General features: G+C 32.0%; 1 protein-coding gene across 4 annotated transcripts in view; it reads right to left on the bottom strand.

Moving 5' to 3' along the window:
• LOC100009995 (arylsulfatase F) overlaps nucleotides 1-14,640 on the bottom strand; it is an 80,586-nt gene that overhangs the window by 49,352 nt on the left and 16,594 nt on the right. Inside the window, exons 2-6 of one of the 4 annotated variants that reach the window (XM_016424805.2) lie at nucleotides 8,758-8,850; nucleotides 7,764-7,828; nucleotides 6,706-6,776; nucleotides 4,762-4,911; nucleotides 3,695-3,816 (exon numbers count right to left, since the gene is read on the bottom strand). In XM_016424805.2, coding sequence (XP_016280291.2) covers nucleotides 3,695-3,816; nucleotides 4,762-4,911; nucleotides 6,706-6,719 — 286 coding nt within the window. In that variant the 5' untranslated portion in view covers nucleotides 6,720-6,776; nucleotides 7,764-7,828; nucleotides 8,758-8,850. The remainder of the gene's footprint in view (nucleotides 1-3,694; nucleotides 3,817-4,761; nucleotides 4,912-6,705; nucleotides 6,777-7,763; nucleotides 7,829-8,757; nucleotides 8,851-14,640) is intronic. The other 3 variants (XM_007500980.3, XM_016424806.2, XM_007500981.3) reach the window with 3 other exon arrangements.

Here is a 14,640-nt window from a genome sequence, read left to right as displayed (position 1 = left end):
ATAAACATTATTTGACTGTAAATTTTAAATATAGGGTCCCAATAAAGTCAAAGCTAGGCAATCTTCTAATTCCTACAAATATCGTTGTCATGTACCTCTTTTGCATACTGGTCCACAAGAAGTCATGAATAGTATTTAAAACATAATATAGTAATTAATATGCATTTCAATTAATATGAATTAAATATCATCAATTATTAATATTAATATCACATAAAATGTTTCAAATTATTATATCATAAATTATAGAAAAACAGAAAATTTCTTATCTGATCTGTTAATTAAAATTCATGACCAGACAAAAATATACTATACAACATAATATAAAATTAAAATGTTTTTGCACAAAAAATCTTATAAAGTATAATTAGGAGTATAATTAGAAGGCAAAAAATAGGAGAAAGTATTTGCAGTGAATTTCTTTGATAAAAGACTCAATTACAAACTATATAAGGAACTGATTCAAATGTATTTTTAAAGGGTATATTGCCCTACTGATAAGTTGTCTAGGTGTGTACTATGTATTATATACTGCATTTATTTATACGTAAATAAATGTTCATGTGTATAATAAAAATAATTATAAAATATCTGTACTCATTTTAAATGCTCTAAATCATTACTAATTAGAGGATGAACATTAAAACAATTTTGAGATTCTACCTCACACACATCAAAGAGACAAAGATGACAAATTTTAAAAAAATATATACATTTTGAAGGAGCTATGAGAAAACCAAGCATATTGATGCACTATTGGTGAATCTGTGAATGTATATAACTATTCTGGAAAAATAATTTGGAATTGTACAAAAAAAATTTCAAAATAGGAAATGGACTTTAACTCAATCATATCTAGGAAAATAAAAATCAAACAAAGAAGAAAAGGTCTTTTAGTTACAAAAATATTTATAGTAGTTCATTTTGTGGTGACAAAATAAACTGGAAATTGAGAGGAAGCCCAACAATTGAGGAATGACTAAGTTGTGGAACATGATTGTGACAGAGCCCTATTGTGATATAAGAAATGGGGAAATGGATTCTTTCATGTAAAAATTTACATGAAATGGTACAGAATAAAATGGGTATATTCAGAAGAATAATTTATATTATAACAACACTATTATTAAACAAAGTTCTGAGAATCTTTAGAGATTACTAAAGAATGAAATTAACAGAAACAGAATAATTTATACAATAACATTATAAAACAAATAACTTTGAATATCCAGAACTATGATTAATTCAATTATCATACATTATTCAAGAGCACAAATAATAAGAGGTATTTAGAAACATGATATATGTGGGGTATAGAATAAGATTTCTATATACTTTTTCATATGACAACTGCAGGTCTATGTTTTCCATGACTCTACACATTTGTTAGAATAAATTTGTTTTTCTTCCTTTCCTTTTTTTTTAACAAGTTGGGGTGTGTGAAAGAGAGAAAACAATTTTTTGTGAATTAAAAAATAATAGAGGGTAGAAGAATAAAATACCTATGATATCAAGTAAATTAAAGGGGGGAAATAATGAAGGTGGCCTATTTTTACTAGATCATAAACTGCATGATAAAGTGACAACCACCAAAACAATTTGACACTGGCTAGGAAATAAGAGTGGAGGACCAATGCAATAATCTTGGAATTCAACACACAATAGTAAATGACTGTAGATACCTAGTGTTTGACAAACCCAAAGATCCATGATTCTGGAAGAAGATCTCACTACCTGACAAAAACTAGTGGGAAAACTAGAAACAGTATGGCATAAATTAGGTGTAGGCCAACACCTCATTCCATATGCCAAGACAAAGTCAAAATGGATATATGATTTAGAAATAAAAGATGATATCAGAAACAAATTATGGGAGCACAAAATTGATTACCTGTCAATCTATATATTGTATATATATTATCTTAAAATACATATTACTGTGTCATTTGAAAGAAATCACATTTTAGTTATACTAGATAAAAATTCAGGGAGAAAATAGAGTAACAAATGATATGTTTCAATCTGCATTCAGATTCCATCTGTTCCTTCCATGGTGGTTGATACCTATTTTTTTTTTATCATGAACCTCTTGGATTTGTCCTGGATCTTTGCCTTGTTGATGTTAGTTAAGACCTCCATAATTAATCATTATACATTATATCTGTTATTGTGAACAATGTTCTTTGGGTTCTGCTCACTTCACTGTGTATCACTTTATATGTCTTCCAGTATGTTTTGTGATCATATTGTCATTTTTTATTGCATACCATTCCATTATATTTAGAATTTGCATTGTATATAATGATTTTTATTCTTAGAATATATGTATCTAAATATTTGAGAAATGAAGTCTTCATCAGCCTTCTTATAAAGAATTTTTCCAGTTTGTTGTTTGCCTTTTAATTTGGTTACACTGATTTTTTGTGTAGAAATTTTTTAATTGAATGTAGTCATTTATGTATTTTATATCTCGTAATGCTCTCAATGTCTGCTTTAAAAAAATAGTTGTGGTTGTACTACAGGTGTGAAAAAAATTTAATGCATTTTCAGATGATATCTCAGCATTATTAGTATTACTTAAATTTTTAATTTGGTATAAGAGATTTCTCAGTAACAAGGAATAATCTGAAACATTTGCAACATAAAAATAAAATATAAATAAAATCAAAAAGCAAAATTTTAGTGATCTAAATGAAAGAGTGAATTTAAACTCATGTGAATTAGGTTTGAAGTTCTGTCACTTCATACTTGTATGAGCTTGGGGAAAAAAATTACCTAACGAATTTGTACTTCAGTATCCTCATTTTATATTGGACTAGATGACCTCTCAGATTCCTTCCAGTATTATATCTGCAATCCTATGTCCTAACTATGACAGATATTGCAGGAGAAGTAGATACATAAACTTTAGGATATGTAAAGTGAGCACATTTGTTTCTATTAGTTTTTAATGGTGAGCACAGAAGTTAATAATAGCTAACATTTATAGATGCTTACTATGTGCCAATAATTTTATAATTATTATATCATTTGATATTAACAAGAACCTTGAGAGGTAGGGATTATGATAATCTCCATTTTATAGATGAGGAAACTGAGGGGAAAAGAGGATAAGTGATTTACGGAGAATTATATAGCTAGTAAGTATCAGAGTCTGGATTTGAACTCCAGTTTTCCCTATTCCAGGATTAATGCTCTATTCGCTATAACACTTGTATGTCCCTCATTAGAAGATACATTTAAAGTGATCTATTTTATTTTATTTATTTTACAGATTAAAAAAAAACATTCAGAGAAATTAAGTGTCAAAATTAGGATTTGAACTGAGATCCTCTGACTTTAAAGCTTTTTCCACTACTTCAGAGGAATCAAAAGCCTGGTGGATGAGACACTGATTGATACTACTTCTGATTGAGGTCCAAACGAGAAGGAAAAAAAAAAACTTAAATGGGAAAGAGTGAACAAAATGACTTAAAAATCAACAAAATATAAACATCACATTTCCAAACTAAGTCAATATGTGGCCTACAGGAATTCTTATGTAGATTATCAGCTCCCATTTCTCTGTGAGTTTGATACTACTACATTATATTATGTTCTGGTTCCAAGAATCAGGCTCCCTCCCCCAACCCCTTATCAGTGAAGCAACATTATGCAAGCAATTAATGGCAGAAGATTTTACAGATTTCCAAACCTGTGCGGACTGGGTATCTGCCTGTGAGAAAGGCTGATCTGCTGGGGGTACACAACGCCTCTGCAGAAATATGCTGAGTGAGTTTTACACCTTCTTTGCAGAGGCGGTCAATATTAGGAGTCCTAAAAGGTAGAAGAAAAAAATGTTTTTTAAGCTAAGTGAAGTTTTACAATTAAGTTTGCTCAAGTTTAGACTCATAGAACATGCATACAACATAAGTTTTTCAATATTGTTTTCTTCGTGCCAGTGAAATGCATTAAGGATACTTTAGAGGCTGAAAGTTGGGGTCAAAGTGTTACAGGTTCGATTTTGATTTTTTTTTCAAATTTTTAAATGACTGCAGAGTTGTTTAAGTACGTTTGCACCTCTTTAAAGAGTAATTGCTTATCAAAGCTTATCAAAAGTTGGTTACTCCAACTTTTACCCAAACATTAATCTCTTCTATGTTATCCAAATAAATGGTTATAAAGCTTATGCTCAATTACCAATAATGGGTAACTCATTAATTTCCATGCCTACCTATTCAATTTCTGGAGGCATCTAATTAATAGGAAGTACTTCTTTTTTTTGAAATATATTGAGATTACAGGCCTCAAAATACCCTTATCTCTCTTCCAAGCCTTTTCTCTTCTAGGCTAAATATCCCCCCAATGTGCTAGGCACTGTAATAAACCTTTTACAAATATATACTTTGATCCACAAAACATTCTGAAAAAATAGGTGATTTTCTACAATGGAGAAAACAAGCTGACAAAGATGAAGTAATTTATCCAGGGTCTCGCCATTAGGAAGTAAGGTCAGATTTGAGCTTATGGTCTTCTTAACGCCATGTCCAGTGCTTTATCTATTGTACCATATAGCTATCATTGAAATTATTTATGTATACATAATGTTTTACTGAATCCACTAACATGATAATTTTGTGTAGTATTGGCATATTAATTGAGTCAAAATGAAGTTTTAAAAAACTAGTACCAATTAACATGTATTTGTATCCATAGTCTTTTAACATAGCTTTTAAATAATAAAACAAAACAAAATAAAATAAAAACTTATTAAATTCTTACCTAAGTGTAACATTGCCAAAGCAACCAAGGTCACCAATCCCCAAATCATCAGCCATTATCAATAGCACATTTGGCCTGGAATCAGGTACAGATGTTAATTCACATACTTGCAACAATACACCAACCAGGGATAGAATGATCAGGGAGCTCCTATGAAGCAAAACAAATGGTTATGTTTTTATTAATTAGAATTCATCTAAATGATATTTGATGATAAAAATGAAAGCAAAAGTTTATCTGATTCTGCTTTGAGTCAAAACAAATCAAAATCATTTTAGGCATTCTCTCCTCCTGATTTCTACCCCTTAGTGAGGAGAAATTCATTTTAAGCCATTTAGTTCCAGAGGGCAAGACTGAAAGCTTGCCTTTTGAGGCAGGTTTTCTGTTAAGTTTCCTAGCAGGTTCTCATTAGTTTTGATTTACAAAAGAAAACAATACATGTCATACATTCAAGGTAAGCATAAACATGTGTCCAGAGAAACTAGTAGAAGAACTCTTGAGATGTTAATGAGGGGCAATCATGGGAAAAATTACACAGTAGAATATCAAAACACCTTTTGTAGAATTTCCCTTAATATCTTCTCCCTTCCCATGCTCTACCCCTTTGTGGTGTCCAGAGCTTCTCCCTGGATCTCACTTTCAGATAGCTAATATTCACCTTCCTTGACTCTATAATTCACAAGGAGGCTTTATAAGGGTTTTAGTTTAATTTAAGTTCTTTCTTTCAAGGTCACTTGTATATTAAGTTTCATTTCTTATGAGGCAAAAGAAATCTTTATCCCCATTAAAGAAATTTCATTTATCATTGAGCAAATAAACTGAGGAAGGGGATATATTCTAGGTCAGAGGAAATAGCTATAGTTCTCTAAAACCCCTCTACCAAGTAGGTAACTGGTTAACCTAAGTGTCTGGTTAATGACAAGAGAAGACAATGAAATATATTAACATGGACCTCAAATTATATTACTCTTATCAGTTGAATCTAAGACTTTTCCTGTCCAGCCCCAATAACAAAATTTCATACTCTGGCATCTTGTAAGAGAGGAGTTGGAATGTCTATCAAGGAGTTATATTCCTTGTATACTCTTTAAGAAAGAGAACAGGGACAAAATCTCTGGTTACATATATATATATATATATATATATATTCATTTACTACATAGTATTAATAAACTTATTCCTACTTCATGAAAGTCAATTGATACAAATGTAAAGTCTACACAAGCTGTGACTCACAGAATTCTCTCAGGGAACTGGAGCTAAAATAAAAGTCAAATTGAGAAATGGAATCATTCCCAGTCCACAAAGACCTCCAAACTAATTTATGCAGACTAAAAACTTGATCTCATTTTCAAGTTGCACATACTCTCTCTCTCTCTCTCTCTCTCTCTCTCTCTCTCTCTCTCTCTCTCTCTCTGTCTCTCTCTCTCTCTCTCTTTCTCTCTCTCTCTCTCTCTCTCTCTCTCTCTCTCTCTCTCTCTCTCTCTCTCTCTCACACACACACACACACACACACACACACACACACACACAGAGTAGATTCATGATATCCCTGAGTAATATTCCTTTCTTCTCCACTTGGCCTTTGAAAACATGTCTTTCACTTTTGCTTTGAGGTGTTAGCTCCTTCAGAATGAAGGAAATGAGGGCAAACAGTGAGAAGACTGTGTGACTTTCAAAATCTATGAAAGGATGTAATGGCCAGCCTTTCCTCTATTGTCCAATAATAAATCCTGTACGTGGGCACAATGAATGAAGTGACCCAAGTACAGACCTGCTCAGCTATTTATTGTCTACTGAATAGGTACCTAGTGCTTCCCATCTCAGGAAATACTGAGTTCATCAGAAGAAAGTATCCATTATATTTCAGAACTTTAGGATTTAATTGTCCTTTGGAGGAAAGATTTTGAGAGAGAAAAGATTTCAACAAATTGTCTTCCTTACCAGTGCTCCATCATGTATCTTCAGTTTTTTGTCTACATATATTATTTTTCTTCTCAGGAAAGGGTAACCACCTATAAAAATTAATTACTTTTTAATAGGTTAATTAATGCTAAAGTTAGAATCTTTCAGGTTTTTAACAACTTTTCATCAATTTCTATACATACCAAATTATTTTTAGTTACTACATAACAATAAAGCAATATGCCAATAGTTGACTAACCTGTTTTTTTTTGTTTTTCCTCTAGGCATTTGCCAAATGCCCTGATTCAAATGCATAAATCTATGGCATTTCTTGAATCTTTGGCTCCCAAAGTGCTTTGAGAAATCTCTTCTGATCTGGATTTAGATCTTCATAGCCCTCAAAGTAAAATGAGCCTGCCCCAAAGGAAGGAAAGACTTCTAGGCCCTTGGAAACCCCCCTCCAAAATTTCTATCAAATATCTTTGGAATACCAAGACTGCTTTATAGTATTAATATGCTATTATTGAGTACTGTGGGTTACTGGTGTTCCAAAGCTATTTGATGGTAAAGGGTCATTAAATGTTAAAGAGCACCTGTATATGGAACCCTCAGTATCTCAGCACCAAAGATGGGTTGTCAAATCTCTATGCAAAGAAGGACTCCTTTCCAGCCCACCATCACATATATTCACATTTACATATGTAGGTTTGCTTTTTATCATTAATATCTAAGAGCTCAGTCTTCAAATTTTCATCTCACTGAGTATACCCAAGCATAGACTATTAATTAATATCCAAGAAACTATCTGCTGGGAATCTTCTCCAAATGATACTACTCAACCTGATAAAAGGCAGTTGAATCATGTTTATTGAGGGATTACTGGTATCAGACTCCTTCCTTCCCTATGTATTTTAAATTAGTATTAATAGTCTGGAAAACATTCCAATAGAACTTTTACAAATAAAATAGTTTTGTCAACTCTGCCTACCACAACCACACAGTCCAAATTTCTCTAGCATATATATATATATATATATATATATATATATATATATATATATATATATATATGACATAGTCAAAAGTTCCCAACTCACCTGTTTAATGTTTACTAGATCAGGAACTGTAAATGAATACCGTACGGAGCAAGTCTTGATTCTGACTGGAAAGAATATACGTATATATATTTGCCAGATCTTAGCAGTGAACCAAACCACCCACATTATGTAGTGATAAGGCAAGGCAGAGGTCAACTATCTGATTCAGGTGCAACTATACATATATCTAATTTGCATCTCAATGCAAGTTCAAAACTATGCACCATGCTCCATGCCCTACCCCTTTTCCTTCTTTGCAGGAAGTGTATCATTCAATTAATCATAAAAATTTTATTAGTTCCAAAATGACACACCCAAACAAGCAAAGTCTAGTCTTATCCAAATTATAGAAGTTTGGCTCAATCTTGCCAAAATACATAAGAACATATATTAATTTGTCATACATTTAAAGCTGGAAGAGTTGTTATTGGCCATCAAGTCCAACTTCTTTAATTTACATATAGTAAAATTGAAAAACAGAGAGGCTGGTTTACTTTTCTGACTACTTTACACTACTGTTATTGTTTGAGCTAAGATAAGAATTTAGGTATCCTGAAAGTGATTGAGAAGATTAAAGAGAATGAACAATGACCTTCTTTCTAAGGAATGAATGAAAACACTTTAGATGAGACAACCAGATATCTCCAAACTTCTAATGAGGTATTTATTTGCTGAAGTAACGATGTTCATGTGATCAGTGATGAGGCAGGAATAAAAATTTCAAAAAGGGTTTCTAAAGAATATTAGAGGAAATTAATTGGTGTCAAATAGGACAATTGTTGAAGCAATGCAGATATAGTGATAAAGATATAAAGATAGAAATGTTGAAATCATTATAATTGGTTGAAATTCTTCAGTGACTTTTAGAAACCCAAGAGCTAGAAAAGGTTGAAAGGGGAGGATTTGTTATCTTAGGTTTGATTACCTGGGCAGATAAGGTCAAGTAATTTCTTTAGCTAGACATAGAGAGTTTATCATTATACATCAAACTTACCTTAGGAATGATTACAGATCAATATGATAGAGTCATATCACCCATCTTAGGCTCATATATTTAGAGACAATAGTAGAGGTCTTCAAATCCAACCTTTTAAGTTTAAAGATGAGGAAATTGAAACTTGGAGAGTGCATGATAGTATCTGTCTCGTTTTTAGGACTTTACTCCCTTCAACATGCATTATTATCTATGCCCTTGAAGTATAACTTCAAAATGGAAGTCTGAGGCTTGGTTTTTCTTTCTCTGCTATAGCCACCAAAAATTTCAACATATAAAGCAGATAAGCAAATAGCAAATATATAGACAGGGAAAGTAACTTCCTGAGAGAGAACTCATTGCCATAAAAAAAACAGATCAATAAAACTATCATGTTCCTATTTCTGTAAAATCTCTTAATTCAGCCTAAAATCATAATAGCTTTTCTGGTGATTACCTCATCATGCTGTTGACATCTTGAGCATATAAATCCATCAAAATCTTCAGACATTTTCCACATGAGCTAATTATGTTCTCCAACTTGCATTCTTTGTCATTGATTTATTATGCCCAATTATATGATTTTGCATCTCTCACTGTCACATCTAGTCATGTTAGCAAGAGTTTGTACTTTTAAACTCTTGAGATATTTTTGGATCTTGATGCTGTTACCCAGTGTTAGGGAGACAGATGATGCAGGAAATAGAATGTTAATCTTGCCTTCAAGAAAACCTGACTTCAGATCTGGTCTCAGGTATTTACAATGTTTGTGACATTTGATGAGTCACTTAATCTCCATTTCAGTTTCATCAACTGTTAAAGAGGGATAATAATAGCTTCTCTTTCCCAAAGTTCTTATTAGGGTCAAATGAGATAATATTTGCAAAGCACTTAATACATAGTATATAAAAGGTTCTCATTATTGCCCAATCTTCAGAGGTTCTTCTCATATATAAATCTGATGATTAAGTCTTCAAAGACAGTGAAAAAAAATGATGAACTGATGAACTGTCTCATATACAAAGGTATGAAGAAATGTTTTATCAAATACCAAATTGAGATGTATTTATGGTATGTCTGTGACATTTACCAAACATACAAAATAAGTTACTTATCCAAAATGTAAATGAGATTGGCCAAGTGAGATGTAGTCTTTAGAAATATTTTTAAGTCCTTAACCTTTTGTCTTGAATCTATACTAAGTAATAGTATCAAGGCAAAAGAGTACTAAGATCTAGTCATTTGGACTCAAGTGATTTACCCAGAGGCATAGCTAGGAAGTGTCTAAGGTCAAATTTGAACTCAGGACCTCCCAAATCCAAGCCCAGCTCTTTATTCACTAAGCCACCAAGCTACACCAACATATTCTGTTCTTAAAGAAACTATGCTGATTTTTCTTCATCATCATTTCCCTTCAACATGCTTATAAACCAAGTCTTTAATATTATATTCACCTTTTCCCTCAAAAATTGCATTCAAATTCACCAGTTTATCATTTATTAGATTGTCTTTTAAAAATGGAGGCAGCATTTCTCTTTTATAGTGCTGTTAATTCTCCATTTTTGATGATCATTTGAAATCATTTGTCATTGGCCCAATGATTACATTTGACAGTTCTCTGAGTTCTCTGAAATATAACTGTCTATAGCTGGGGACTTAAACTCAATGAGACCAGCTAAGTGCTCTCTTCTAAGCATTTCATTTCTTTTGAATTTCAACATCCTGTTTCCATTTTTATTAAGAAAATCAAATTATTTAAATGTTAAAAGGTGATATTTGTAGTCATCTAAACTAACCCTTAACTGAAGCACAATTTTTTCTTTAACAGGTATAACCTCATCCACTTGAAAGGCACTGTAGTATTATAGAAAGAATTGTAGGAGTGGAGGAACTCTAGAAGTGAGTTTGAATCCCATTTTATATGCCAATCCAGGGAGCCAGGGATAGCTCATTTTACATTTTTCAGTTATAGTTTCCTCTTCCAAAAAATGGAAATAGCAATGCTTGTTAACTACCTCAAAGTATTACTATGAAGATCATATTAAGCAGTTTATCCAAAGAACTTTGTAAATCTAAATGTAGAGGATGTATCAGCCTTCATTACCAATGTAGAATTCAGGAGGAAAATAAAACAAAACAAAACCAATCACTATTATTATTTTTTATAATCTGAAAACCATTCTCCTAGAACAAATGCTATCTACTTTTGTGACTTTTCACACCCGTATTTGCTAATAGAATAATTATTTTTAAAAAGCAACTTAAAGTTTTTTAAATTCATCCCCCAAATACAAAGAAAACTCTGTTAACATCATTCATGTTTCAAATGTTATTAATTTTGTTTATTTTCTTTTAATTACAAGATATGAGTTAAAATATTTCTAAGTATTCCCAAAGTACTAATATTATGAGTTTATAATGCTTACAACTACTAACAATTGTGAGAAGATACTTGACATTTTTATAAAGAAGAAAAAAAATCAAGTTGAAGATATTAGAATACATTAATTAACAGCACAAGCAAAAATTCTTGAGTTGTAGGCTTTGGTTACCCTAAAGTTACCTAATGAAATAGTTATCCCACAGGTCTATGGCTACTCTACTTTTTTGATTATTAAACAACTTTCTGAGAACAAAATTAGTTATAGTACAAATTGATATGTTAAAGTAGGAACTTGCCTTGGGGAATCTCTAGAATAGTGATGTCAACTTCAAGTAAAAATGGAAGACATTGCAATGTAAACAAGGATCCCTGAAGGACTGTATATTGACTTAGAAAACTGCATATTAACACCATTTTTATTGTATTTTTATTGTTGACTTTTTCTCTATTACATTTTGTGAAGTTGGGATTGATTCTCCCCTTCCCTACTTTTAAATTTAATTGACCCAAAGTGAATTAACAATAAGTAGGGGAGGTTCACAATCCACTTACTAACATGAGATATACCTCCAGAAGCAACTGATTGCCCTGGGCAGATTTAAGCAAATTTAAAGGCTGCAATTGGTCCCTGTAAAGTGGAGGAAGGGACATGACACAATGTAAAAAAAAGACTATAAAAGATGATGGACTTCTTATCTAGTAGGTCTTCCGTCTTCAGCCTGAATCTTCAGCATGAAGGACCTGGGGCTGGTGACTTGAACTGCTTCTGGTAAGATCTGCTCCCTTTGGACTTTGGATTGGGTGAGTGGAAAAAAAAAGCTGACCCCACTTTCCTGACTTCTGGAAAGATTAGTACCAGAGAGGTCTCCCTCTCAGAGGATGCTGTGTAGGTGAAACTTGCTTAATTCATCACTAGGACCTCCATCTGGGGTTAACGAGCCCTGCAGGAGTGGGGCCAGGCACTAGAGCAAATATTCAGTGTGTTAGATATCTTCTCTATCCTCCTTTTACAATTATCTACTTTCACTCTTTCCCTCCTTTTTTAAATAAAGCTGCTAAAAAGTCATTTTGACTTGAGCTGTAGTAATTTTTAAAATCAGTGACCACATTCTCTTATATTTAGTCCATAAATTTAATCCCTACAATTTTAATCTGATTCCTGCCATACTCAGCCATAGGACTCTGTTTGATACCTCTGCTAAAGGATATGTTATAGACTGCAATATTGTACAAAGTACTTTCCTAACAACCACTTATATTAATAAGTAAATATTATTTCCATTTTATTTGTTGTTCAGGCATTCCATTCTGTTCAACTCTTCCTGATCCCAAGAACCATATCACACAAATCTCTTCTATCCTTTTTTTCTCTCAAAGCCAGTCCAAGTACATGTTCATTGTTTTCATAATACTAGCTATCCATCTCATCCTCTGCCATCCCCTTTTTCTTTTGACTTCAATCTTTCTCAACATCATGATTTTTTCTAATGAGTTCTATCTTCTCATATGGCTAAAGTATTTAAGCTTTGCCTTCAGTTTTCAGTATTTGACCTCCCAGTGAATAGTCTGAATACATTTCTTTAAGTATTAACTGATTTGATCTCTTTTCATCCAAGTGACTCTCAAAAATCTTCTTCAACATCAGAATTCAAAAGCATTGGTTCTGCAGTACTCAACTTTCCTTATATTTTAACACTCTCAATTATTCATTGCTACTCAAAAAAAAAATCATAGGTTTGACTATACAGATCTTAGTTTGAAAGGTGATGTCTCTTTTTTAGTGTATTTTCCAGATTTGCCAGTTTTCTTCCAAGGAGCAAGCATCTTTTAGTTTCATTGCTGCATTGCCAACTGCAATAAATATTGAATTCAAGAATATAAAATCTGACACTTTTTCCATTTCCTTTCCTTCTACTTGCCAGGAAGTAATGAGACTAATTGCCAATATCTTGGGAGTTTTTGTTTCAGCTTTTACATTCAGAGTTTTATAGTGCCCAGAGAAGTGCTTTGCATAATGCCTATTATGAAGTAAGCATTTAAAACTATTTATTAACTATCTGACTGACTCAGTCATATAACTATTATATGTCCTAGCTGAGAAATAAATGAGCATATCACATGATGAGACCAATACTCTTTCCATCATACCACTCTACTATTGACTTTAGGGCAGCATATTCTTCTCCAAAACACTATGGAAATACTATCCTGTGGAAATATTTGACTCAGTAAGGTAACCTACTTCTTAAGGAGGGTTCTTCTAAAATGCCAACACTAGAGAGAGTGGCCAACTGATCTTATTCTGATTACATATATGACTGCCTTATGTCAGATGCAGTAAATTCATTTACTAGTGACTCAAGAATACCGTTTCTGAGTGTTTAATTAGGTGCTAGGGGGAGATACAAAATAAAAAGAGAGAGATAGAATAAAGTATCTGTACTCAAGTAGCTGATAATTAATTACCAACCAGCTGGTTTAAGGAAATATAAATTTAGGATAATTTCCAAATAGACTGGACATGATTTGATAATTTTTCTAATAATATATAGTAATACAGTAATCTGCTTTAAAAATAAAAATTTCATTGTATTTTATAACATTTTTGTCAAAAATAATCTTCATTTCTAAACTGTAACCAGAGAAGAATTATACATTCAGGATTTGGTGTGGGTATTATTATGGTATTGATGTAACATCTGAAGACACTGTTAAATAAGCTTTATGTTACTCTTATACAATGAGCCCAAGCAAAATGAAATTTCACAAATAAACCTTTATTTCCTTTGTTCAGCAATTTTTATGAAATTTTTTGCCACAACTCTTTCAAAGGATAGTTTTAAAACCTTTAATATTCTACTTTTTTAAAAAGCTATTTTAGCAAAACTATATATATGGAGATATATAAATTAGATTATCTCTGTTAAGCTTATCTTTCATTATGCAACAAATCATATGGTGTGATTCTCCCCCCACCATTAAATATATTAACAAAGATATCCTTTATGAGCTCATTTATATTTCAATGCTATAGTTCATAATACAACTATATTTGCATACTAATGTATGCAAAATGGATGAAAATATTTGCAAAAATATATTTAGCTTTGATTGTTGCAAATACTTTATAATTTGTGTTTCATTTGATCCTCATTACAGCCCTGGCAGATAGGTGCTCTTATCCTCTCCATTTTAGTTGAGGAAACTGAGACAAACAGAGGTTAGGTGACTTACCTAACATTACACAACTAGTAAGTTACCATATATTTAGGCTCAGGTTCTCCTTACTCCTGATCCAAATATCTATCCACTGCATAACCTGGCTAACTCTAATAAAATAATATTATATAATATAATAATAATTTGTTAAATAATAGTGTTTCGTATTATTGTATAACTTAACATTGAGAATAATTAGAGTTTGCATGTGCTACACTAAAGTCCTATTTGCTAGCCTTGTCTTTGGGTGAAAGGTGGCTCTAGATTCTTTAAGACCTTATGAGTTTATTCATAAATATCAA

This window comes from Monodelphis domestica, chromosome 8, assembly GCF_027887165.1.
Source record: "Monodelphis domestica isolate mMonDom1 chromosome 8, mMonDom1.pri, whole genome shotgun sequence".
NCBI classification, from domain to species: domain Eukaryota; kingdom Metazoa; phylum Chordata; class Mammalia; order Didelphimorphia; family Didelphidae; genus Monodelphis; species Monodelphis domestica.
Note: the sequence above shows the minus strand (reverse complement) of the source record. Positions and strands in the feature narration are given on the sequence as shown.